Source organism: Lynx canadensis, chromosome B1, assembly GCF_007474595.2.
Source record: "Lynx canadensis isolate LIC74 chromosome B1, mLynCan4.pri.v2, whole genome shotgun sequence".
Taxonomy (NCBI): Eukaryota; Metazoa; Chordata; class Mammalia; order Carnivora; family Felidae; genus Lynx; species Lynx canadensis.
Genome location: NC_044306.2, coordinates 70,575,756 through 70,601,736, shown reverse-complemented (window position 1 = coordinate 70,601,736; position 25,981 = coordinate 70,575,756). Strand labels below are relative to the sequence as shown.

Sequence of the window (25,981 nt, the reverse complement as noted above, 5' to 3'; positions counted from 1 at the left end):
TATGCTGGGAGTAGGTTATGAATAATTTTAGAACCATATTGACAGTGACTAAATATTGATGTTATATGACTTGTATTATGTTTTCTCCTCTCTTTTTCATTTTTCTATGGACTGCACCAGTGAAATGGAAGGTTGAGGCAATTATTCATACAATATGTGGGCTTTTTAAAAGCCAGTTATTAATGGCAAGAAAGAATTATGAACTCTATAAAACAGTTTAATTATATACACGATCAAAGGTATCAAATGATTATTCAGATTCTCACTCAATTTTCATTGCATGGAAACCAGATAATGGTGTATACTTTTCAATTATTATTAACTTAAAGATGTAACAAATAAAACAAATAAGGAGAAATGATATTTCAAAGTAGGTTGGTCCAAAGGTGAGTTGCGTAAAATTCTTAACAAATAATAACTTTTCTGCATAGAAAATCTCAGAGAATCAACCCAAAGCTCATTGAACTGATGAAAGCATTCAATAATATCACTAGGTATAAAACGTATCGTTTTAAAGCCAATAGTTTTCCTATCTACTAGCAGTACCTAAAATAGAATTATAAAGAAAAATTTTCTGAAAACAACAGTAATAAAGCTACAAGGTATCTAGGGATAAACCTAATAAGAAGTGTGCAAGATATGAATAAAAGTATAAAGTTTTACCGAAAATCATAAAAGAGTTCTGAGTCGATAGAGACTGGCTATACAGTTAATGGGGTTGTAAATGTTAATCTCTGCCAATTAATGTGTATTTCAATCCAATTCTAACCGAAATTTGGAAGAAGAAAATGTAAATAATAGGTAGGAAAGCTTTGCAAATTACACTGAAAACCTATTAAATAGTAATTTTATTTTATCATTTTTTAAAAAAAATTTTAACATTCATTTATTTTGAGAGGACAGCATGAGCAGGGAGGGGCAGAGACATAGGGAGACACGAATCTGAAGCAGGTTCCAGGCTCTGGGCTGTCAGCCCAGAGCCTGATGTGGGGCTTGAACTCAGAAACCGCGAGATCATGACCTGAACTGAAGTCAGTCGCGTAACTGAATGAGCCACCGAGGCGCCCCTGAAAATAGTTATTTTTACAGGAGTAATTAAAACACTCGTTTCCCTTTTGAGAAATAGAACTAAGCACAAAAGAGAACTTGGGTATGATAAAGGTACCATTTTAAATTGAGGGGAAATCAATAAAGTAAATTAAAGGAGTGGAAAATTTAACGTCCATGTGGAAACAAAGTTAGATTTCTGCCTTACATAAAATCCCAAATATTAATATTCGAAGAATTAGTTATGACTGAAATAATTATGAAATCACACATTAAAATTTTGAAAAATTAGGAATCATCAAGGAAAACACAGAATTTGGTTACAAATCAATTATATACAAAGTAAAAGACAAAAGGGAAAGGAAGAAAAAAAATATATAAGCATATATAGGCAATTAAACGTATCAAATTTAAGTGGTAATCTGATAGTAAAAATATGCAAAATAAAGGAGTAGATCATTAAAAGAGGACTATATAAAAATAAATGCACTTTCTCACTAATGATGGAAATCCACATTTTCTTATTTACCAGAAATGTGTAGTACAGTAGTTAGAAGGGCAAGATCGGAGTCCAGCTGCTTGGATTAACCCCCAATGTATATTTTCTACAGGTGTTAATCTTAGAAAATTACTTACCATGTTTTCAAGTTTTTTACTTTGTAAAATGTGTATATTAGGTCCCATATGTTTAATTAGGTTAACAAAATTCAAGTTGTCATTTTTAAACAACAGTAAAATGCTATTATCACATGTAGATTAGAAAAAAAAAACTAAAGGGGTAAAAATATTGGCTGCTGGTGAAGAACACCAAAAAATTAGAATTTATCTGTTTTGTTGACAGAAATGTGAATCAGTACACTGTATTTGCGTGATTTTGATGGCATTGATGACATTTTACCCAGCATAACATTCAATCAAACAATCCCACTTTCTTTTTCTTTTTCTTTTTCTTTTTCTTTTTCTTTTCTTTTTCTTTTTCTTTTTTATTGAAGAATAGTTGACCCATATATTCCATTAGTTTCAGGTGTACAACATAGTCATTGATGAGTCTATATGTTTTGCTCTGCTCAATACAAGTGTAGCTACCATCAGTCACCATACAATACTGATAGAATACCATTGGCTAAATTCCCTACGCTGTGCCGTATGTCCCCATGACTTATTCTTTCCATAGATGGAAGCAGTATCTCTCTCCTTCACCCTTTTGCCTATCCCTTAACCCTCTCCACTTTGGTTTGTTCTCTGTATTTATAAGACTGATTCTGCTTTTTGTTATTGCTTATCATGTTGTTTTTTATAGTCTGCATGTAGGTGAAATCACATGGTATTGTCTTTCTCTAACTTGTTTCATTTAGTATATACCCTCTAGGCCCATGCATGTTGTCACAAATGGCAAGATCCCATCAATTTTTTTACAAAAAGTTATTCATTTATTTTTGAGAGAGAGAGCAAGGGAGAGGCAGGAAAGGGAGAGAGAATCCCAATTTCACGACTGTGAGATCATGACCTGAGCAAGATCAAGAATCAGATGCTTAACCAACTGAGCCACCCAGGTGCCTCTTACCATTTTTTTTATGAGGGAATAATACTCCATTGTGTGTGTATGTGTGTGTGTGTGTGTGTGTGTATACATATAAATATTATGTACATATGTGTGTGTGGGGGTATATACCACATCTTCTTTATCCATTTCATCTATCAAAGGACGCTTGGATTTTTTTCATATCTTGGCTATAAATAATGGAAATAAATAATGGTTGTGAATAGTGTATATAGATGATATAATAATGTTATAATAAACATAGGGCTGCATATACCTTTCTGAATTAGGGTTTTCATTTTCTTTGGGTAAATACCCAGCAGTGGAATAACTGGATCATTTGGTATTTCTATTTTTAGTTTTTTGAGGAACCTCCATACTGTTTTCCTCAGTGGCTGCACCAATTTAAATTCCCACCCACAGTGCACAAGAATTCTATTTTCTTCACATCCTTGCCAGCACTTATTTCTTGTCTTTTTGTTTCTAGCCGTTCTGACAGGTGTAAGGGGATATCTTATCGTGGGTTTGATTTGCATTTCTGTAAGTCTTCTTTGGAAAAATGCCTATTCAGGTCCTCTGTACATTTTTAATTGGATTATTTGCTTTTTTGGCATGGAGCCATATAAATTCCTTTTATATTTTGGATATTAACCCCTCCTTGGATATATCATATGCAAAAATATCTTTTCCAACTCAGTAGGTTGCCATTATTGTTCTGTTGATGGTTTTCTTCACTGTGCAAAACTCTTTATTCTGGTGTAGTCCCAAAAGTTTATTTTTGTCTTTGTTTTGCTCACCTGAGGAGACATATCTAGAAAATGTTGCTGAGTTTGATGTCAGGAAATTACTGCCTGTGTTTTCTTTTAGGAGATTTATAGTTCTTGTCTCACATTTAGGTCTTTAATCCATTTTGAGTTTATTTTTGTGTATCGTATAAGAAAGTGGTCCATTTTCATTCTTTTTTATGTAGCTGACCAATTTTCTCAGGCAGCATTTTTTGAAGAGACTGCCTTTTTTTCTTGTGTATATTCTTACCTCTTTTGTCATAGATTAATTGACCATACAAGTGTTGGTTTATTCTGGGCTCTCTATTCTATTCCATTGATCTATGTGTCTATTTTTTCTGTTAGTACCATACTTTTTGATTGCTACAGCTTTGTAGGTATCTTGAAATCTGGCATTGTGTACCTCCAGCTTTGTTATTCTTTCTCAGATTGCTTTAGCTATTCAGAGTCTTTTATAGTTCCATATATATTTAGTATTATTTGTTCTAGCTAAGGGAAAAAGACTATTAGTAATTCCACTTTAATAATCTGTCCTGCAAAAATATTAGCACAGGTGCACTAGGGTGAACCTACAGACATGTTTGCTGCAGCCTTATGTATAATAGCAAAAATACTAGATTTATTTTATTTATTTATTTATTTATTTATTTATTTATTTATTTTCAATATATGAAGTTATTGTCAAATTGGTTTCCATACAACACCCAGTGCTCATCCCAAAGGTGCCCTCCTCAATACCCATCACCCACCCTCCCCTCCCTCCCACCCCCCATCAACCCTCAGTTTGTTCTCAGTTTTTAAGAGTCTCTTATGCTTTGCTCTCTCCCACTCAACCTCTTTTTTTTTTCCTTCCCCTCCCCCATGGGTTCCTGTTCAGTTTCTCAGGATCCACATAAGAGTGAAACCATATGGTATCTGTCTTTCTCTGTATGGCTTATTCACTTAGCATCACACTTTCCAGTTCCATCCATGTTGCTACAAAGGGCCCTATTTCATTCTTTCTCATTGCCACGTAGTACTCATTGTGTATATAAACACAATTTCTTTATCCATTCATCAGTTGATGGACATTTAGGCTCTTTTCATAATTTGGCTCTTGTTGAGAGTGCTGCTATAATATTGGGGTACAAGTGCCCCTATGCATCAGTACTCCTGTATCCCTTGGGTAAATTCCTAGCAGTGCTAAAATACTATATTTAGATTGTAATGACAGTCTACATATCTTAGTTAGGTAATTGATGAAATGGTGATATGTCCAAACCAGAGAATGCTAGGGAGTAGTTTCAAAGAATGAGCTAAGCCTCTATCAACATGGTAATTTCTTTGTCAAATGTCAAAGCCAGTCACAGGACAATTGTTCTTGCTCTCGTTAATTAAAAACATAACAAAATCAGAAACAGACAAAATCAACTCTAACCAGAACTAAAGGTGTGGAAGTATACATGCCAAGGGGTTGTTAATAGGGGTTGCTTTTGAGAAAAGTAGGAGTGAAGGGAATGATAGCTTTTTTATTGAATATACTCATTTAAATTTGTGTAAGAGTCTATTCCTATTATTTTTGAGTAATAAACATTTTATTTATGTTACTAAGACATGTAAGGGCCCAAACATAAGTACCTTACTAATCTTTTCTCGAGGAAACTCTTCACACCATTCGTTCTGTTCTTGCTCCTCTTTTTGACGTGAGTATAACAATGAAGCAGACCTTTGGACAATGTTAGAGCAAAGCACCATGTTCCCTTAACAAACATTCGGTGATCATTTTATCAGGACCAGTGCATCAAGTGTGAGTGAGTCCACTGTGCTAAAGTTAAGGCCTCCAATTACTTAGCAATTTAGGAATGTAGGCTAATGGCCCAGAGCATTTCTTAGTACATTTACATAATTGCTTGTTATATGATATTCAAAACCTTTTTCTTCGTTTAATAAACCTTTATGAGTTAACGTATAAACGCTGAGGCATATAAGTGAGGCATATAACCCTCTCACTTGCCAAAAAACGGGTGAGCAAGAAAGTCTTGTGAAAGCTTCAGAAACACTTTGAACCATCCAAAAGCAAGAAAGTTATCAGATCTAATTTGAGAGCCTCCAGACAGGTAAAGGCAATAAAGTTCTCTTTTCCCCTTTTGCACGTCACCTAAAGGAAGATTCTTTTAAGTTGAAACCTTCTAGTTATTTGAAAGTTTTCAATTTTTTTTAAAAGACTTTTATCACAAAAGCTAAAATGTTTATTTGTACTGAAATATCATCAAATCTATATTTGGAAAATGTAGTCTTTCCATTTTGTAGTTTCTAATTACAATCAGCCACTAAGAGACTGATATTTCCTTTAGACATCAAGATCAAGAGTGGTTGTGGAACCGAGATAGACATGAAATAGAAAAGCAAAAAATTGAAGGAACAAACGGGATAAACGGAAAGTACAAGAAATATGAAAAGAAGAAAGAGTAAAAGAGAGAAAGACTGATAAACTTGCAGCGAACGCTAGAATTTAATCCACAAAAAGTTATCCTATCTCACACTCAATTTTTGCAGGAGTTAAGTTTGCGATGAATAATAAGAGGTACTACCTGATATTTTGTATAATTTCTCTCTTGATGTTTGGCCGTACAGGCCCAGGTTTGAGCTCGATGGGACCTCTGAGGGCTCTGAGACATTTGAAAGCTGCAATTTGCCAGAAGCACACAGCTGGCTGGTGTCACAGCTGGGATTCGATGCCAGGCCTCCAGAAATTCGTCCTGGCGCTCTTTATCCACAATATTCAAATTGTATCAGGGCATGCGGTGCCCAGAATTTACATAGAGCAGAGAGTAGAGCTCTGTGTATTTATGAGGAGGAAATACATGTCAGAGGAAGAAGAATGGGACTATCTTTGTGAAATAGCATCTTACATAAACAGAGGTAATTCTCTTTCGTTTATGTGTCCAGAACCCATCATTAAAATTCACATAAGAGTTATTGCCTATTACTGCCAGTTCTACTATTGCTTGCTATCCTCGATGATGAATGAAGCCAGAATAAATGTTATAGATTTTTTAAAGCTGCATATAATATGGGCTACAGCAATAAACTTACGACATTTCACCTCACTCAGCAAACATAACACGAAGGTCAGGAAAATAAATGTTTGTGAGAGGGGAAAGAAAAAATATATTATTACAACTTCATAGTCTTCTACTCCTGGGTGATGATGCTGCATCACATTTAATATTTATGTGAAAAATGGGCTCAAAATATATGCAAAGGAGAAGCAATTTATCATAGCAAAGATTTGTGGCAGGGCTAAAGGAAAAATCATCAGTGAGGCAATTTATAGAAAATGTCATTGTGGTGTCTGTGTATTATTCTCACATTTTCTTTGAATCATTTAGTGTTTCACGCAATAGCTATATACTGGGTGTCTTTTGGTAGGAACCGTGCTGGCCTCTAAGGAGCAGGAGTGGACAGAGAGAGAGGTAGGCTTTTGAAGAGATGAGAGTTTGGTAAGAGGTGCTAACTTCCAGCTCCCGCGTGGGAGATCCCTCTCGTCAAGTGACAGTAAAAGAAGGTTCTCCCATAGATAATGTGAGCTTTAAAATAATCCCATTAATGGAAAGTAGATAGTTTTACTCCATTTCATTTTGAAAAAAGTCTATTGTATTTACTTGAATTTTCCAAAAAGAGAGGAAAGAAAAAAGGAAGTAGTTTCATTTTTAATATTTCCCCACATTTTTACATGGAAAGCAAATGTTACGTGTGCCATTATGGTACAAGAATTACATTTTTTGAAGGAATACTTGCTGTTTATGGTAAGTTCCCAGGCTTGAACAGGTCCATCAGATTATATAAGTAAGACATTTGAGATTGTGAGAATACCTGAGGATATTGTCAAGTGCACAATGTATTACTGGACATATGTCCAAGACAAAGAAGTTCACTTCTTTCATTTAGCTTTCCAGAAGCATCTGTGCTATTTATTTTTTAAGGTTAGGAACTTTCTCTCTCGGTGCAACTTCTCCGTATATCAAATATATTTTGAAGCTTAGAATAATAAAATTTCACAGATACTCCAAGGATCGTCTTCTCATAGTAATGATCATGGTGTTTTTGTTTGTTTACCTATTATGAGAACCGAGAGCCTAAATTTCACAGGTAATTTTAAATGAATACTACTTATTTTGCAATATGATAGTAAAGTATGAAAATATTCTCCTGACATGACTACCCCAGGACCAACAGAAGTGAGATTCCGTCAGAGAAAGCTCTTTTATATTTTTGTTATCCAGTTGGCTCAGATCACATCTTTGTTTGACAAATATTTAACGATATGCTTGTGAAAATTCCTGAATTGAGTGTTGTAAAGAATACAAAAATCCCTATCCTTGGATTTTTTGTCATTAGCAATTTATTTAAACACTTCTGTTTTCCCTGGCACTTCTCTTCATAGTATCTCATTTAAACTTTAAACCATTCCTCTAAGTGAGGCAGAATAAATTAATATCCTCATTGAAAAGGCTAGTAAACCAGCTCAGGTTCTGTGATCCCTCTACCAGATGACCAGGGGAAGTTGAAACTTGACTCCAATTCAGGTATTCTTATTTTGTTCTCACACTGAACCCTGCTCTCAAGGAGGTCACAAAACCCCCACCCCACCCTCACAGGACAAATAACATGCACAAACACACACTCACCCAAACATACTGGACCTCATACTGTACCTCCCTCGTGGGAGGTAAGGGCAGAGTGTTGATGAGGTTCATTATCAGGGAAAATCATATTCAGTTAATGGTAAGCAGGACACCCTTCATGGAAGAATTGGTATTTTATTACATGACATTTTTCAAGTCCCCACTGTGTGCCAAGTATGTGAGATAAACAGCACTGCATTCTCTGCCTTCAGTTAGCCCAGAGTTCATGGGCAAAGACAGACAATTATAACTCAGGCTAACATGCAGAAATGCAGATTGCTTTAGAATCACATGTAGGAGGGGCGTGTACCACTCAGAGCAGGTAACACCTGAGCAATATTATGTCAGTTATTGTCTAAGCAATGGGGAGACAATGATGGATTTTACACAGGAGGCTTATGTCTGCCATGATAAGAAAGAGATTTATTATGGGGCGCCTGGGTGGTTCAGGCTCAGTTGGTTAAGTGTCTGACTTTGACTCAGGTCACAATCTCACGGTTGTGAGTTCGAGCCCGGCGTCTGGCTCTATGCTGACAGCTCAGAGCCTGGAGCCTGCTTTGGATTCTGTGTCTTGCTCTCTCTCTGTCCCTCCCCTGCTCGCATGCTGTCTCTCTCTCTTTCTCAAAAACAAACACTAAAAAAAGAGAGAGATTTATTATAAAGGGGGCTATTTGGGAAGTTATTTCGGCAATCCAGTCAATATATGGTTGAGGGCCATATTAAGTCAATGCCAGGGGCGACTGAAGAGTACAGCTTTGAGAAGTCAAAGGGGCAGTGTTGGTAACCATTTGTATGCTGGGGATTAAGGAAAAGAATTCCAGAGTGATCTTCACATTATGAAAAGATGGGCTTTATTTTAATACATGAACACTTGCCTTATGGAATTGGTGAATTTTATGCTAAAGAAGAATGCAAGTAAAATCCTGGCACATGACTAGTGAATCATTAAATATCAACATTGATTAGAGCATGAAATATATTAAGTAGGGAGGTCAAGAGACACTTTTTTAAAAAATGGTTTTTAATGTTTATTCATTTTTGAAAGAGAGAGAGAGACAGAGTGTGAGCGGGAGAGGGGCAGAGAGAGAGGGAGACACAGAATGCAAAGCAGGCTCCAGGCTCTGAGCTGTCAGCACAGAGCCTGATGCAGGGCTCAAACTCACAAACCACGAGATCATGATCTTAGCCTAGGTCAGACACTTAACAGCTGGCCCACCCAGGTGCCCCAAGAATTAAACATTTTAATTAAAAATTATACTGGCAAGGAAATAAATATGAAATAATCTTAAAAATACATGATTTAAAAAAGAATCATATGCAGTATATTTATTATATATATATATATGTATATACACTAAATACTATGTGTGAATATATGTATATATATACATATATACACAGAGTAATCAGTATATTTGCTGCTTAGTAAGATACAATATATTTACAGTACATATTTTCTCAGTAAATAAGCAGATAAAGGGAGACAACTTTGATGATGGTTCAGATTTGGGAAACATGTACAAGAAGTTGAATTTAACCTTATTGAAAGGGGTGAGATCACAAAGACATAGACTGTAAAGGACGAAGAAAAACAATTGGAGAATGTCTCTTCTGTGATGTGTTTTAGGAAGACTAAGATGACAAGAGTATGAACTGAAGGAGGGAGAGAGGAGGTGGGGACAGTTCAGCTTGGCAGAACCAGGAAGAAGGAAAACGAAGGTGAAGGTGTAAGAAACACATATGAAGTATACAATACAAGCTTCCTGTAAGTAGGGACCTGACCTGTCACACTTAATGTCATTTCCCCAATTCCTAGAACAGTGTATAGTCGGTTCTCAAAAATACATGGTGAATGTGGAATGGATGATGTAGAATAAAATGGAGATGACTAGAAATGTCATGAACAGGACAAAGACAAATAATGAATTAATTATTCTGAAATATAGAACATCGATGATTACAAGACTTACGGTGCCATGAGCAGAAAGGAAAAAATCAACACAAACACATGATTTTTAGGATACAATTTTCGGGGTTTTTTCCTGCTTGTTTATATAGTTGAATGGTAGAGAATTAGACATTTTCCAGTGGGTGTTACTGGAGGGTGAGGGATGGGAGCTAAGCTATCAATTCCAACGAAGGTAGACTGTATCTATCGTGTGTGCTGTAGCATTTTCTAAACCCAACCCCATGCTCATCACATCAAATGTTTACAGTATGTATTTGTTCAGTAAATAAATAAAGGGAGACAGAAGACTTGCCAGTGAAGTTGTGGGAAACATACATAACAGGTTGAATTTGACCTTGTTAAAAGGAGTGAGACCACTGAGAGATAAGATGTAAAAAGAGAAGGACAAACAATTGGAAGACAGGTCCTTGGAGAATGCCTTTTTAATTTGGGATGTGAAAAAAAATGATAAGACAGTGAAAGGTAATTAGAGGGAGAGGAAAAGTACCAAGATGGTATGATTTTACATTGGCAGCAACGTGGAGAAGAGATTGGAGGAGAACAAGCCTAATACCAAGAAAGCGAGAGAAAGAGAGAGAATTTCAAGATGCAAGGTTTTTATTAATAAATTTAGAGAAGCTAGGAAGGCTTGATCTGAGAAAAAGATGATTTGATTTGGTGACTAGGAGATCATTATCGACAAATGATAAGGAAATTTCAATAGTAAAGTCAGGGTCAAAGCTTGTAAGGGGTTAATGTCAGAAGTTCAGTGATGAAAGGAGAGATATTTTCAGTGACCTCCATGTTTTGAATTCAGGATTGCTTGGTGACGTAGCTTTTACCAGACTTCGCACAGGTTGCAAAGGGGCTGTTACCATTACTGCTTATAAAGCAGCCTATGTCGTTTCATTGAAGCTAATGGCAATTTAGTATAAAAAATGTAAAACAAAAATAAAACATGCCTTGTTCTTTTTCTCCATTTCCACTAAATAACCATGCGAGTTTCTCCAGACGGTACCGAGTACGCTACATTAGCAGCACCAAGGAGCGGAATGACCCAAGAGGAAAAGAGGGGAGGTGGTTGCACCATCAGCATTGTTATTGGCTCATATCATCTGGGCTTGTAATAAAAAGTGGAATAATCAGCAAGTTACTTTTACCCAGGAGATGATCAGTTCTGCTGTTTGACCTAAAGTGTCTTTTAAAAGGACTTCCCTTTGCTGAGTTTCTCAAAGTTCATATTAAATATTTCATTCAAGCAGAGCTCAGTACGGGCATCTTTACCCACTACTCTGCAATCAGTTTTGAGTCTTAAGACGTGGATGCAATTCTAATGTTAATCAGCATAATCATGCAGACATTTTTAACAGTGTCTCAGAAGGCAGTGGTATGGTCCATGGAGCTAGAGGTGAAACTGAGCTTTTCTGTTCCTTCCTCTGCCTCCAGAGATGACATAGGGAAAGAAGGAATATATGTAGTGTGCTGTTATTGTCTAACTAATTTTAGAAAGCTATCTTTGGAATTATTTCTATTGCTTGTGACATATTATTTGGATATTCTCAGCAATAGTAAATCCTCTGTCTTTGAAAATGCATATAAGTTGGGGAGATAGCTTTAAAGTTTGGACCGATTGCTGGGAAATAAAGTTGAGATCATAATGAATAATTTTATTCTGATCAAGTGAGGAGTAATTTTGAGGCCGTGCACGTAAGTTTTTGTGTATCATGTTGGTAGGGTCATGTATTATCTATCTGTGTTATATTGGGAAAAGCATCAGTAGAATGCAAAAGTACTCTTGAGTACTTTGGGCTTGGGATGTTAGAAGCGGGACACTAAGGGTTTTTTTTTGTTGTTGCTTTGTTTGTTTGTTTGTTTGTTTTAATCTTGAGATGATACACAAAATACCTCAGCTCAAGTCAGCATTCTGATTGATTCCTGTTGTAAATCTCAGTGATATCCTTATCATGCTTGGGAACGGGGGCAGTGACTGAGAGGGAAATGAGCAATGTTGACCAAATGACTCTTGTATGTGTAGCAAAGGGACATTAAAAGAGAAATATTTAGAAAAACAAGAAGATATCTACAAATAAGACAATTGAATATGTAGCACGAAGAAGTAAAGGACAAAGGAGGAGGGTTTGGAAGGACCAAGGATAGTCAAGAAAGAAAGGCCAATGTTACAAAATTATGCTCATTGGAGAATTAGCTGATTTGCCTGAAAAAAAGTGCCTTTTGAATCAGGTGAATTGTAATTTCTTGAGAAGTGTTGTACAGCTTGTGCCTGTTGTTGGGCCGAAGCCAAGTGTTTCCAGATGGCCACTATAACCAGGAGGCCCCTTGACAACTCACTTCAGAGTCTAAAACAAATGGAAAATGAAAGGTATGGCTCCTTATTAAGATTGTCTATTCATTCAAACGGGGGCATCCTTTATCAAGCATTCTGCTGATGCTGTGGCTGCTATTCCCATCACAGAAGCTATTTCACTTAAGATGAGAAGAAGAAGTCTCATTAATAAATCATATCGCCCGATGTTCCTATAGTATTTAGATGACATGCCAACACTTCACAGGAAATGAAATAAAATGGATCCAGAGAGAATTTTATAGCAGTTTCCCCTCTTTATATGTCATATGGAATCATCAACTTCTGAACAAACTTAAGATTTAAGATGTACATGTCAGTACACATATATCTATGTATAAAATAAGAAATCACCACAGGATTTGCCTAGAAGGTCTTAACAATGAAAGGGTTTTTTCACGTATGTGAAGAATGAGCCTAGTCAAACACATTAAAGGTTGTTTTCAACTTCTGTACTCAGATGAGGACAAATTATGAACATAAATAAAGGGCAGAAGTTTCGTCTCTATTTTATGTTAAAGTGTGAAATGTAAAGAAATATATTCAGTTGTTTTCTGAGATATATTAAACCATTCTCCAGAAGATTGGTAATAAAGAAGGAGATGTTGATTGATATATAATACAGATATAACCTAGAAATCCAAGAAACTTTATGCCAGAAAGACAGGAGTGGGTTGAAAATTAGTAAATATGTAAAGGAAAATGGGTATATTTGATAAATAGAAGTCACTCAAAGAAATAGCCTGTCTTGCTTTCCTTTCCTTTCATATCATATATAGTTGCTAAAAATTATTGCCTATAATGTACTGATTGTCTGGAATTGGTTATTAAAATCTGTATGTATTTTAGCAATGCTGTTATTCATGAAACACATCTATTTTTTCTACAGATATTTTATTTCTGAAAGGGAATAAAATTAAATACGATTGTATTGGTCTTATCCCTTAAATGGGATTAATTAATTTGAGAAGATGGTTGGTATTATGCTCTGGGTTGTTAGATTATGTTACTGGATAGTTTATTTCCATTCCTTGGATTGAACTGATCCTTGAGATTAAAACAGTATCAGCTATGCAATCATTTAAAGCCATGTGGTTGACCTGAATTGGTGGCTTTAAACATTGTGGCATGGGTGGTTTCTATAGGGAATTTCAGAGGAATCAGTCTTGGACAAAGTAACCCTTACTTCTCTTAGAGATAGTTTCAAATTTGTGTTTCAAAAAATCATTCTGGCCATATTGTGGAGAATTGAATGGAAAGGAAATATTGGAGGAAGGAAGAAAGATGGGGAGGTTTTCCAGTAATCCAAGTGAGAAAAGCAGTATTACCCATTACTTAAAAGCATGGACTTCGGCTCCAGACTGCCTACATTTTTTTTTTTTTTTTTTTTTTAACCTTTAAGTGATGGCTAGATCTGGGTTTTTATTTTTATTTTTCTTTTTTTTTCTTTTTTTTATATATGAAATTTATTGACAAATTGGTTTCCATTCAACACCCAGTGCTCATCCCAAAAGGTGCCCTACTCAATACCCATCACCCACCCTCCCCTCCCTCCCACCCCCCATCAACCCTCAGTTTGTTCTCAGTTTTTAACAGTCTCTTATGCTTTGGCTCTCTCCCACTCTAACGTCCTTTTTTTTTTTTTTTTTTTCCTTCCCCTCCCCCATGGGTTCCTGTTAAGTTTCTCAGGATCCACATAAGAGTGAAACCATATGGTATCTGTCTTTCTCTGTATGGCTTATTTCACTTAGCATCACACTCTCCAGTTCCATCCACGTTGCTACAAAAGGCCATATTTCATTTTTTCTCATTGCCACGTAGTATTCCATTGTGTATATAAACCACAATTTCTTTATCCATTCATCAGTTGATGGACATTTAGGCTCTTTCCATAATTTGGCTATTGTTGAGAGTGCTGCTATGAACATTGGGGTACAAGTGCCCCTATGCATCAGTACTCCTGTATCCCTTGGGTAAATTCCTAGCAGTGCTATTGCTGGGTCATAGGGTAGGTCTATTTTTAATTTTCTGAGGAACCTCCACACTGCTTTCCAGAGCGGCTGCACCAATTTGCATTCCCACCAACAGTGCAAGAGGGTTCCCGTTTCTCCACATCCTCTCCAGCATCTATAGTCTCCTGATTTGTTCATTTTGGCCACTCTGACTGGCGTGAGGTGATACCTGAGTGTGGTTTTAATTTGTATTTCCCTGATAAGGAGCGACGCTGAACATCTTTTCATGTGCCTGTTGGCCATCTGGATGTCTTCTTTAGAGAAGTGTCTATTCATGTTTTCTGCCCATTTCTTCACTGGGTTATTTGTTTTTCGGGTGTGGAGTTTGGTGAGCTCTTTATAGATTTTAGATACTAGCCCTTTGTCCGATATGTCATTTGCAAATATCTTTTCCCATTCCGTTGGTTGCCTTTTAGTTTTGTTGGTTGTTTCCTTTGCTGTGCAGAAGCTTTTTCTCTTCATAAGGTCCCAGTAATTCACTTTTGCTTTTAATTCCCTTGCCTTTGGGGATGTGTCGAGGAAGAGATTGCTACGGCTGAGGTCAGAGAGGTCTTTTCCTGCTTTCTCCTCTAAGGTTTTGATGGTTTCCTGTCTCACATTTAGGTCCTTTATCCATTTTGAGTTTATTTTTGTAAATGGTGTGAGAAAGTGGTCTAGTTTCAACCTTCTGCATGTTGCTGTCCAGTTCTCCCAGCACCATTTGTTAAAGAGGCTGTCTTTTTTCCATTGGATGTTCTTTCCTGCTTTGTCAAAGATGAGTTGGCCATACGTTTGTGGGTCTAGTTCTGGGGTTTCCATTCTATTCCATTGGTCTGTGTGTCTGTTTTTGTGCCAATACCATGCTGTCTTGATGATGACAGCTTTGTAGTAGAGGCTAAAGTCTGGGATTGTGATGCCTCCTGCTTTGGTCTTCTTCTTCAAAATTCCTTTGGCTATTCGGGGCCTTTTGTGGTTCCATATGAATTTTAGGATTGCTTGTTCTAGTTTCGAGAAGAATGCTGGTGCAATTTTGATTGGGATTGCATTGAATGTGTAGATAGCTTTGGGTAGTATTGACATTTTGACAATATTTATTTTTCCAATCCATGAGCAGGGAATGTCTTTCCATTTCTTTAAATCTTCTTCAGTTACCTTCATAAGCTTTCTATAGTTTTCAGCATACAGATCCTTTACATCTTTGGTTAGATTTATTCCTAGGTATTTTATGCTTCTTGGTGCAATTGTGAATGGGATCAGTTTCTTTATTTGTCTTTCTGTTGCTTCGTTGTTAGTGTATAAGAATGCAACTGATTTCTGTACATTGATTTTGTATCCTGCAACTTTGCTGAATTCATGTATCAGTTCTAGCAGACTTTTGGTGGAGTCTATCGGATTTTCCATGTATAATATCATGTCATCTGCAAAAAGCGAAAGCTTGACTTCATCTTTGCCAATTTTGATGCCTTTGATTTCCTTTTGTTGTCTGATTGCTGATGCCAGACCTTCCAGCACTATGTTAAACAACAACGGTGAGAGTGGGCATCCCTGTCGTGTTCCTGATCTCAGGGAAAAAGCTCTCAGTTTTTCCCCGTTGAGGATGATGTTAGCTGTGGGCTTTTCATAAATGGCTTTTATGATCTTTAAGTATGTTCCTTCTATCCCGACTTTCTCAAGGGTTTTTATTAAGAAAGGGTGCTGGATTTTGTCAAAGGCCTTTTCTGCATCGATTGACAGGATCATATGGTTCTTCTCTTTTTTTTTGTTAATGTGATGGATCACGTTGATTGATTTGCGAATGTTGAACCAGCCCTGCATCCCAGGAATGAATCCCACTTGATCATGGTGAATAATTCTTTTTATATGCTGTTGAATTCGATTTGCTAGTATCTTATTGAGAATTTTTGCATCCATATTCATCAGGGATATTGGCCTGTAGTTCTCTTTTTTTACTGGGTCTCTGTCTGGTTTAGGAATCAAAGTAATACTGGCTTCATAGAATGAGTCTGGAAGTTTTCCTTCCCTTTCTATTTCTTGGAATAGCTTGAGAAGGATAGGTATTATCTCTGCTTTAAACGTCTGGTAGAACTCCCCTGGGAAGCCATCTGGTCCTGGACTCTTATTTGTTGGGAGATTTTTGATAACCGATTCAATTTCTTCGCTGGTTATGGGTCTGTTCAAGCTTTCTATTTCCTCCTGATTGAGTTTTGGAAGAGTGTGGGTGTTCAGGAATTTGTCCATTTCTTCCAGGTTGTCCAATTTGTTGGCATATAATTTTTCATAGTATTCCCTGATAATTGTTTGTATCTCTAAGGGATTGGTTGTAATCATTCCATTTTCATTCATGATTTTATCTATTTGGGTCATCTCCCTTTTCTTTTTGAGAAGCCTGGCTAGCGGTTTGTCAATTTTGTTTATTTTTTCAAAAAACCAACTCTTGGTTTCGTTGATCTGCTCTACAGTTTTTTTAGATTCTATATTGTTTATTTCTGCTCTGATCTTTATTATTTCTCTTCTTCTGCTGGGTTTGGGGTGTCTTTGCTGTTCTGCTTCTATTTCCTTTAGGTGTGCTGTTAGATTTTGTGTTTGGGATTTTTCTTGTTTCTTGAGATAGGCCTGGATTGCAATGTATTTTCCTCTCAGGACTGCCTTCGCTGCGTCCCAAAGCGTTTGGATTGTTGTATTTTCATTTTCGTTTGTTTCCATATATTTTTTGATTTCTTCTCTAATTGCCTGGTTGACCCACTCATTCGTTAGTAGGGTGTTCTTTAAGCTCCATGCTTTTGGAGGTTTTCCAGACTTTTTCCTGTGGTTGATTTCAAGCTTCATAGCATTGTGGTCTGAAAGTATGCATGGTATAATTTCAATTCTTGTAAACTTATGAAGGGCTGTTTTGTGACCCAGTATATGATCTATCTTGGAGAATGTTCCATGTGCACTCGAGAAGAAAGTATATTCTGTTGCTTTGGGATGCAGAGTTCTAAATATATCTGTCAAGTCCATCTGATCCAGTGTCTCATTCAGGGCCCTTGTTTCTTTATTGACCGTGTGTCTAGATGATCTATCCATTTCTGTAAGTGGGGTGTTAAAGTCCCCAGCAATTACCACATTCTTATCAATAAGGTTGCTTCTGTTTATGAGTAATTGTTTTATATATTTGGGGGCTCCGGTATTCGGCGCATAGACATTTATAATTGTTAGCTCTTCCTGATGGATAGACCCTGTAACTATTATATAATGTCCTTCTTCATCTCTTGTTACAGCCTTTAATTTAAAGTCTAGTTTGTCTGATATAAGTATGGCTACTCCAGCTTTCTTTTGGCTTCCAGTAGCATGATAAATAGTTCTCCATCCCCTCACTCTGAATCTAAAGGTGTCCTCAGGTCTAAAATGAGTCTCTTGTAGACAGCAAATAGATGGGTCTTGTTTTTTTATCCATTCTGATACCCTATGTCTTTTGGTTGGCGCATTTAATCCATTTACATTCAGTGTTATTATAGAAAGATACGGGTTTAGAGTCATTGTGATGTCTGTATGTTTTATGCTTGTAGTGATGTCTCTGGTACTTTGTCTCACAGGGTCCCCCTTAGGATCTCTTGTAGGGCTGGTTTAGTGGTGACAAATTCCTTCAGTTTTTGTTTGTTTGGGAAGACCTTTATCTCTCCTTCTATTCTAAATGACAGACTTGCTGGATAAAGGATTCTCGGCTGCATATTTTTGCTGTCTAGCACCCCGAAAATCTCGTGCCAATTCTTTCTGGCCTGCCAAGTTTCAAAAGAGAGATCAGTCACGAGTCTTATAGGTCTCCCTTTATATGTGAGGGCACGTTTACCCCTTGCTGCTTTCAGAATTTTCTCTTTATCCTTGTATTTTGCCAGTTTCACTATGATATGTCGTGCAGAAGATCGATTCAAGTTACGTCTGAAGGGAGTTCTCTGTGCCTCTTGGATTTCAATGCCTTTTTCCTTCCCCAGTTCAGGGAAGTTCTCAGCTATAATTTCTTCAAGTACCCCTTCAGCACCTTTCCCTCTCTCTTCCTCCTCTGGGATACCAATTATGCGTATATTATTTCTTTTTAGTGGATCACTTAGTTCTCTAATTTTCCCCTCATACTCCTGGATTTTTTTATCTCTCTTTTTCTCAGCTTCCTCTTTTTCCATAACTTTATCTTCTAGTTCACCTATTCTCTCCTCTGCCTCTTCCATCCGAGCCGTGGTGGTTTGCATTTTGTTTTGCATTTCCTTTAAAGCGTTTTTCAGCTCCTCGTGACTGTTCCTTAGTCCCTTGATCTCTGTAGCAAGAGATTCTCTGCTGTCCTGTATGCTGTTTTCCAGCCCAGCGATTAGTTTTATGACTATTATTCTAAATTCACTTTCTGTTATATTATTTAAATCCTTTTTGATCAGCTCATTAGCTGTTGTTATTTCCTGGAGATTCTTCTGAGGGGAATTCTTCCGCTTGGTCATTTTGGATAGTCCCTGGAGTGGTGAGGGCCTGCAGGGCACTTCCCCTGTGCTGTGGTGTATAACTGGAGTTGGTGGGCGGGGCCGCAGTCCGACCTGATGTCTGCCCCCAGCCCACCGCTGGGGCCACAGTCAGACTGGTGTGTGCCTTCTCTTCCCCTCTCCTAGGGGCGGGATTCACTGTGGGGTGGCGTGGCCCGTCTGGGCTACTTGCACACTGCCAGGCTTGTGATGCTGGGGATCTGGCGTATTAGCTGGGGTGGGTAGGCAAGGTGCACGGCGGGCGGCAGGGGGGGCAGTCTTAGCTCACTTCTCCTTAGGTGATCCACTTCAGGAGGGGCCCTGTGGCAGCCGGAGGGAGTCAGATCCGCTGCCGGAGGTTTGGCTCCGCAGAAGCACAGAGTTGGGTGTTTGCGCGGAGCGAGCAATTTCCCTGGCCGGAACCGGTTCCCTTTGGGATTTTGGCTGGGGGATGGGCGGGGGAGATGGCGCTGGCGAGCGCCTTTGTTCCCCGCCAAACTGAGCTCTGTCGTCCGGGGGCTCCGCAGCTCACCCTCCCTTTGTCCTCCAGCCTTCCCGCTTTCCGAGCAGAGCTGTTAACTTATGACCTCCCAGACGCTAAGTCACGCTTGCTGTCAGAACACAGTCCATCCGGCCCCTCCGCTTTTGCCAGCCAGACTCGGGGGCTCTGCTTGGCTGACGAGCCGCCCCTCCGCCCCGGCTCCCTCCCGCCAGTCCGTGGAGCGCGCACCGCCTCGCCGCCCTTCCTACCCTCTTCCGTGGGCCTCTCGTCTGCACTTGGGTCTGGTGACTCCGTTCTGCTAATCCTCTGGCGGTTTTCTGGGTTATTTAGGCAGGTGTAAGTGGAATCTAAGTGATCAGCAGGACGCGCGGTGAGCCCAGCGTCCTCCTACGCCGCCATCTTCCCAGAATCAGACTGCCTACATTTTAATACAGCATCTTCCACTTACTAGCTGTGTGACTTTGGGAAAATAATATAATCTTCCTGTGTTTCAACTTTTCAATCAAAATTCTTATTTGGGAATAATAATAGCTCCTGCCTCAAGAGTTCTAATGAGAAATAAATGAGTTAAAGTACAGTAGATCATGCCAGGCACAAGGCAAGTACAGTGTAAGTAGGGGCCATTAGTGAACTAGGATGATTGGAATGGAGAGACAAATAAGTGGTCCACATCTGAGTATATATAGGTATTAGGATAAACGATAATTAGTGATAGTCCAACTGTGGGGGAGGGGGTAGGAGAAGGCATTGTCATATGTCATTTACCAAAATGAAAATATCCATTAGAAGGTAAAGGACTGTGGAACAATGGGGACTTTCAATTAAAATATCATTATTTTTTTTTTTTTTTTTTAAGAATCATGGTCCTAAGTCAAAATATTTTGGTGATATTGTTTGTTTTGTATGGAGTAGAACATACAGGTAAGTTAAGTCCCTGAGAAAGATTAAAATTAGGAGTTCAGAACTCCACTTAACTGCTACTTGACTTGAGAGAGCCTAAGTGAGAGGTCTCTTTTTGGTGAGACCTGTCTCTGTGTATGATGTGAGTCTTGCATCTGTTTTCTCCTAAAGAACTTCCATTCAGCCTTAGAACTCTTCATGTGCACTCTGACCTTCTAGTATGAAGGCGTCATTAACACAATAAATCCTTTTAAACAATCAGATATTAGAGGCAATGAGATGTTATGAATGTGTATACATGTCAGGTAATTGCACTTTGTTCTTTTTATACATAATGATTGTTGCTTATACTTTTTTTCAATAGGGCTGTCCTAAAATAGTTGCCACTTACAAGATTTGTTCAAGAATAATGTATATATTTTCTTGCAGCAAAAATTACTTTTTAATGCTATATAATTCTTTGAATCCCTCAGAGAGAGTGCTAAGTAAATGAGTGTCCATACATTGGTTGGATCATTGATATACACTCTATATTTTTTTAGTTTGATTATTTTGTATTTCGTATAAAGGGCATTATGTTTTTTAATGTTTATTTTGGAGAGAATGAGAGAAGAGAGAGAGAGAGTGAGAGTGAGCAGGAGGGGAGGGGCAGAGAGAGAGTGACACAGAATCCAAAGCAGGCTCCAGGCTCCGGTCAGCAACAGAGCCCAACTCGAGTCTCAGACTCACCGACCGGGAGATCATGACCTGAGCTCAAGTCAGACGCTTAACCGACTGAGCCACCCAGGCGCCCCGAGAGGGCATTTAAGTGTTAAGCAAATCTGTGTGATTGTATGCCAATTTCAATGATATATCTTTTCTCTTTTTCCTATTCAGTCTGCTCCCAGTTTTCAAGAGGAGTCTATGCTATTTTCGGATTTTATGATAAGAAGTCTGTAAATACCATCACATCATTTTGTGGAACGCTCCATGTCTCCTTCATCACTCCCAGCTTCCCAACAGATGGTACACATCCATTTGTCATCCAGATGAGACCTGACCTCAAAGGAGCGCTTCTTAGCTTGATTGAATACTATCAGTGGGACAAGTTTGCATATCTCTATGACAGTGACAGAGGTGAGTGACAATATCCCCATGTCTTTGCAGTGGGTCAAATTCAATGCCTACACTTGGCATTTACGCATGATGTTATGGAGCTACACAAATGTATTAAAGTCCAAGGGTCACTTGATTTAATTTTGCCGTGTAAATGAATAATGCAATTTGAAACTCAGGAAACATAGTTAACAGAATTAAAAAAAAAAAGTTGTGAACGTACAATTTAAAGATATAGACTCTGTCGACCCAATGTGCAGATGTTCAGTTGTCATTTAATAGCACTTTCTGTCATCAGCAGCGGAGACCCTATGGTGACTACAATCACCAGTCAGTGAATTGTCTGCCTTGAAAATGGGTGTAAGTGACATGTGAATAAATATGTAAATAAGAACTTCTAAGGAAATTAATAGCGATTAAATGTTTTCACATGCAAAAGTTTTATCAGGCGGGTGTGATTGTTGTTAACGGCGCTTTCAAATGATACCCCAGAATCTCTGCGAAGTTGAAGGACTGCTCAGGATCCACTTGAACAACTGGTGTGCAGTTTGACATAAGTCTTCCGACACCAGACCCACGCTTTTCCATAATTCTAGGTTTACGATGAGATATTATTTATTAGCACACCAGCTGGATAGACTCTTAGCTCATCATACTGAAGTTGTATTTTCAAGGGGGAGTTATTTCCTTTGTGTTTCCCAAATCTCTTGTTGCAAAGCTTGGTATTAAGAGACCTGCTTGACTTGTATGTCATAGAATCCCGGATGTTCTTTATCAAAAGTTTATTTATTTGAGTGTAGCTGGCGCACAATGTTACATAAGTTTCAGGTGTACAACAGGGATTCACCATCTCTGTACGTTAGGCTACGGTCACCACAAGCATAGCTACCACCCATCACCACACAACACTATTACAATACCACTGAACACGTTCTTTATGCTGTGCATTTTATCCCCATGACTCATTCATCCCACAACTGGAAGCCTCTGTCTCTCACTCCCCTTCACCATTTTGCCCAGCTGCCTACCCCCTCTCCTCTGACAGCTATCCTTTTCTTTTCTGTATTCTCTGTTCTCTGTATTTGATAGTTTGTCCTCTGTATTTGTAGGTCTGGTTCTCCTTTTTGAGGGATCCTGATCCTGTTTGTTTATTCATTTGTTTTGTTTTTTCGATTCCACATCCGAGTGGGATCATGTGGTATTTGTCTTTCTCTTTCTGACTATCTCACTTAGCATACTACCCTCTAGATCCATCCATGTTGTAAGAGATGGCAAGATCTCATCCTTTTCTTTTTTATGACTGAGTGATATTCCATTGTATACATAGCACATCTTATTTATCCGGTCATCTATTAGTAAAGACTTGGACTGCTTCTATATCGTGGCTATGGTAAATAATGCTGCGGTAAACACAGGGGTGCATATATCTTTTCAAATTAGTGTGTTCATTTTCTTTGGAATCTCAGATGTTAACTATTCCTGGGTCCATGATTTGGCTTCAGTGGGTCTGTGTACTTACTAAAGCTGTATGAACATTTTGTGCACGTTTGCATATGCATTTTTCTAAAGGCAGTATCCATAACCAAACCCCAAAAGGTTAAGAACCACTATTTTAAGAGCACCTAAGTACCAAACTGTGCTTCCTTTGGCAGCTTGCTTCCTGGAATATTGAAAGGTTCAAATGAAAACCAGAAGCCTGTTTCGACCAAGATAGGGCACCTTGTTAACCCACAAGGGCAGACAAGAAGAGAGCCAGCCGTCAGTCAATTCTCCATTGATCAGTTTGTAGTCATTTGGGGCAGCAGTCCCATCTGGAGTGCTCAAGCTAGGTGTCTGATTCTCTGCCCCTCCTCCAGGTCCAGGGAATGAGAACGCTCAGTGGAAAAGCCTGTCAGCACTCTACAAGCTGAAAAGAGTTGCTATGTCAACTACTTTTCCCCCCTGCTTTGAGAAGGGAGAGCTTTGCTATTCCTCTGAGGAATGAAAAACTAAAACAACCATTTAGAGAAAATATGGATTGCAATGTGCTGGATGATTCGGGAGCATACTTCTTATTAATGTGATAAAAGGTCTTACAAAACTGACCTTATTCATGGTCTTCCCTCTTGCTCTCTGCCAACTCCTTGAGCACTCTGTTATGTTAATAAAACTAGCCTGCCATCCGGGAGTATTCTGAATACCTCTTTCACCCTTGCATCCTGTTGCTGTAATTTCTGCCACCCAAATATATTCTCTCTCTGGACACTCTTTTTCATTGTCTTCACTCCAGGCCAGGCCACCAGCATGGGTTCATTTTCTCATCCTCCCCATTTCCACATCTGTTTCTCTTTAATCCATTTCCCACAAAGTAGCTGGAACATGTAAATGCTTTCCAATGCTTTTCTGACCTCATCGCTCCTTGGCTTAAAATGCTTCTCATCAAAATGAAGACACAGTTGAAAATTCTTAACATGGCTTTAATTAAGGTCTGATTCCTGGCAATTTATCCTGCTCACTCACCGAGTTAAATCTGTCTAACTAACCTTCTTTCACTGTCTCCACATGCACCAAACCACACTCTCTCGCCTCAAATCTCTGCACACAGCTCTAGTTCTTTCTCCTCCTTGGTGTCTTACTCTATAGAGGTAGCATTTCTATAGCACGATCTCCTAGTTATTCTCTCTCAAAGAAGTCTCTTCTTTTCCTACATAATACATGTCACAATTTATAATTAATAGTATTCATTCTTTCACTCAAAAACTGCTACTGAGCCCCTACTATGTTCCAGGGACTGTTTTAGTCACACAGGCCAAGCATTGTCATTTATTTGGCTCTGGGTGTAAACCCCAGGAAGGCAATGTCCAGGAAGTAACCATTCCACTGGGTGTATAGTTTGTAATTGTACACACGGGGCTTGAGATAATACTGGAACAGAGCTGACAGTCAATAAATAGAATGAATAAGTGAATGAGTCAAGCATCTGTGTATTTTTTTAATTAATTAATTAATTAATTAATTAATTATTTACTTACTTGCTTACTTACTTACTTTAGAGAGAGAGAGTGCCAGTAGGGAATGGGCAGAGAGAGAGCAGGACAGAGGATCTGAAGCGGGCTCTGTGCTCACAGCAGAGAGCCCAATGTGGGGCTCAAGCTCACACAGTGTGAGATCATGACCTGAGCTGAAGTTGGATGCTGAACCAACTGAGGCACCCAGGCGCCCCAAGCATCTGTGTATTGTAAGTTTGAGATGATATTAGAAACTGATTCTCATCTGCTAAATTGAAGGATCAGAAGACGAATTCTCTTCACTGTTTGACAAGGTTGAAGGTGGCATTTTTACCTCAGGGCCATACTTCACCCTCACTGTGACTCCCTCTAGGTGAAACCGAACTTTTGAGAAAACTCATGTTAGACAACGGCTGCCACGGATAGAAAAAGGGAAACTCTAGTATTTGAAGAGAGATACTGAGGCTTTGGGAAATGATCAGGTGAAGATGGCTGAGTTTATATACTTGTGAAAGGAACCCAAGACATTTTGAGTGACTTTATTAGTACTTACTTTGGAAATACTCAATGAAAATGAAGTGATGAGGTAATATCAAGTTATGAAATTCATAATATCAAGTTATGAAAATGAAGTGATGAGGTAATACAATTTACATATTCCTATACATAACTTGATAGGAGTTTAAGTTCATCCATGGAGAAAAGAATATTGGTTACAATATCACTGTCCTTAATACATTATTAAGGACAGAATGGCTGTATGGACACATGTTTGAGGTGTTATCAAATAGCTGCTCCCATTTTAATAGAAGAGTATTACACTGGATCTGAAACTATTTTCAGAGATTAATGTGTAAGACTCAAAATACTGGCAAAAACTCGACCTTTACAGTGTTTTACTTGGATCAATGAAATGGGATTTTGCTGATTTTTTTTCTTAGACTGTCTTAATTTTCATAGCTTTGCCATCATATTACATCTTAAAAAAGTTCATTCATGCAGTCATCGTGCGACTGGGTTTCTTTCCTTCGATCCTTAACCCATTTCTCATATACTTCAAGGAAATGCCTTCTTCTTTAGTGTTATGTGATATGAGAATGCATCTTTGTTCCCTTTATCCATAGTATGCATGTTTTAAAAATAGATTCCATGGTTTCATCTCTCAATATAGCTCTACATGCTCCAATTTCAGATAATTTGATCTGTCCTTGATGTGGCAGTCTCTCTACTTCCTGGATTATAAAGGGTTTTTTTCTCTTAAGTTTTTAAGGTCTAATTTGAATTCCAGGTAGTTAGCATACAGTGTTATATTAGTTTCAGGTGTACAGTGTAGCGAATCAGTACTTCCATACAACACCTGGTGCTCCTCATAGCAAGTACCCTCCTTAATCCCCATCCTCTAACCCATCTCCCCACTCACCTCCCCTCTGCTAACCATCACTTTGTTCTCTGTAGTTAGGAATGTGTTTCTTTCTCACGCGCTTGCTATCTCTCTCTCTCTCACACACATTTTTCCCTCAAGCTTGTTTGTGTTGTTTTCCACGTGTGAGTGAAATCATATGGTATTTTTCTTTCTCTGACTTGTTTTGCTTAGCATTATAATCTCCAGATCCATCCACGTTGCTGCAAATGGCAATATTTCATTCTTTGTGTATACATACCACACCTTCTTTACT

General features: G+C 38.3%; 1 protein-coding gene across 3 annotated transcripts in view; it reads left to right on the top strand.

The window, feature by feature from the left end:
* Positions 1-25,981, top strand: part of GRIA2 (glutamate ionotropic receptor AMPA type subunit 2) — a 165,813-nt gene that overhangs the window by 66,206 nt on the left and 73,626 nt on the right. For all 3 annotated transcript variants that reach the window (XM_030312849.1, XM_030312850.1, XM_030312851.1), the window contains exon 3: positions 21,100-21,339. In XM_030312849.1, the coding sequence (XP_030168709.1) occupies positions 21,100-21,339 (240 nt within the window). The remainder of the gene's footprint in view (positions 1-21,099; positions 21,340-25,981) is intronic.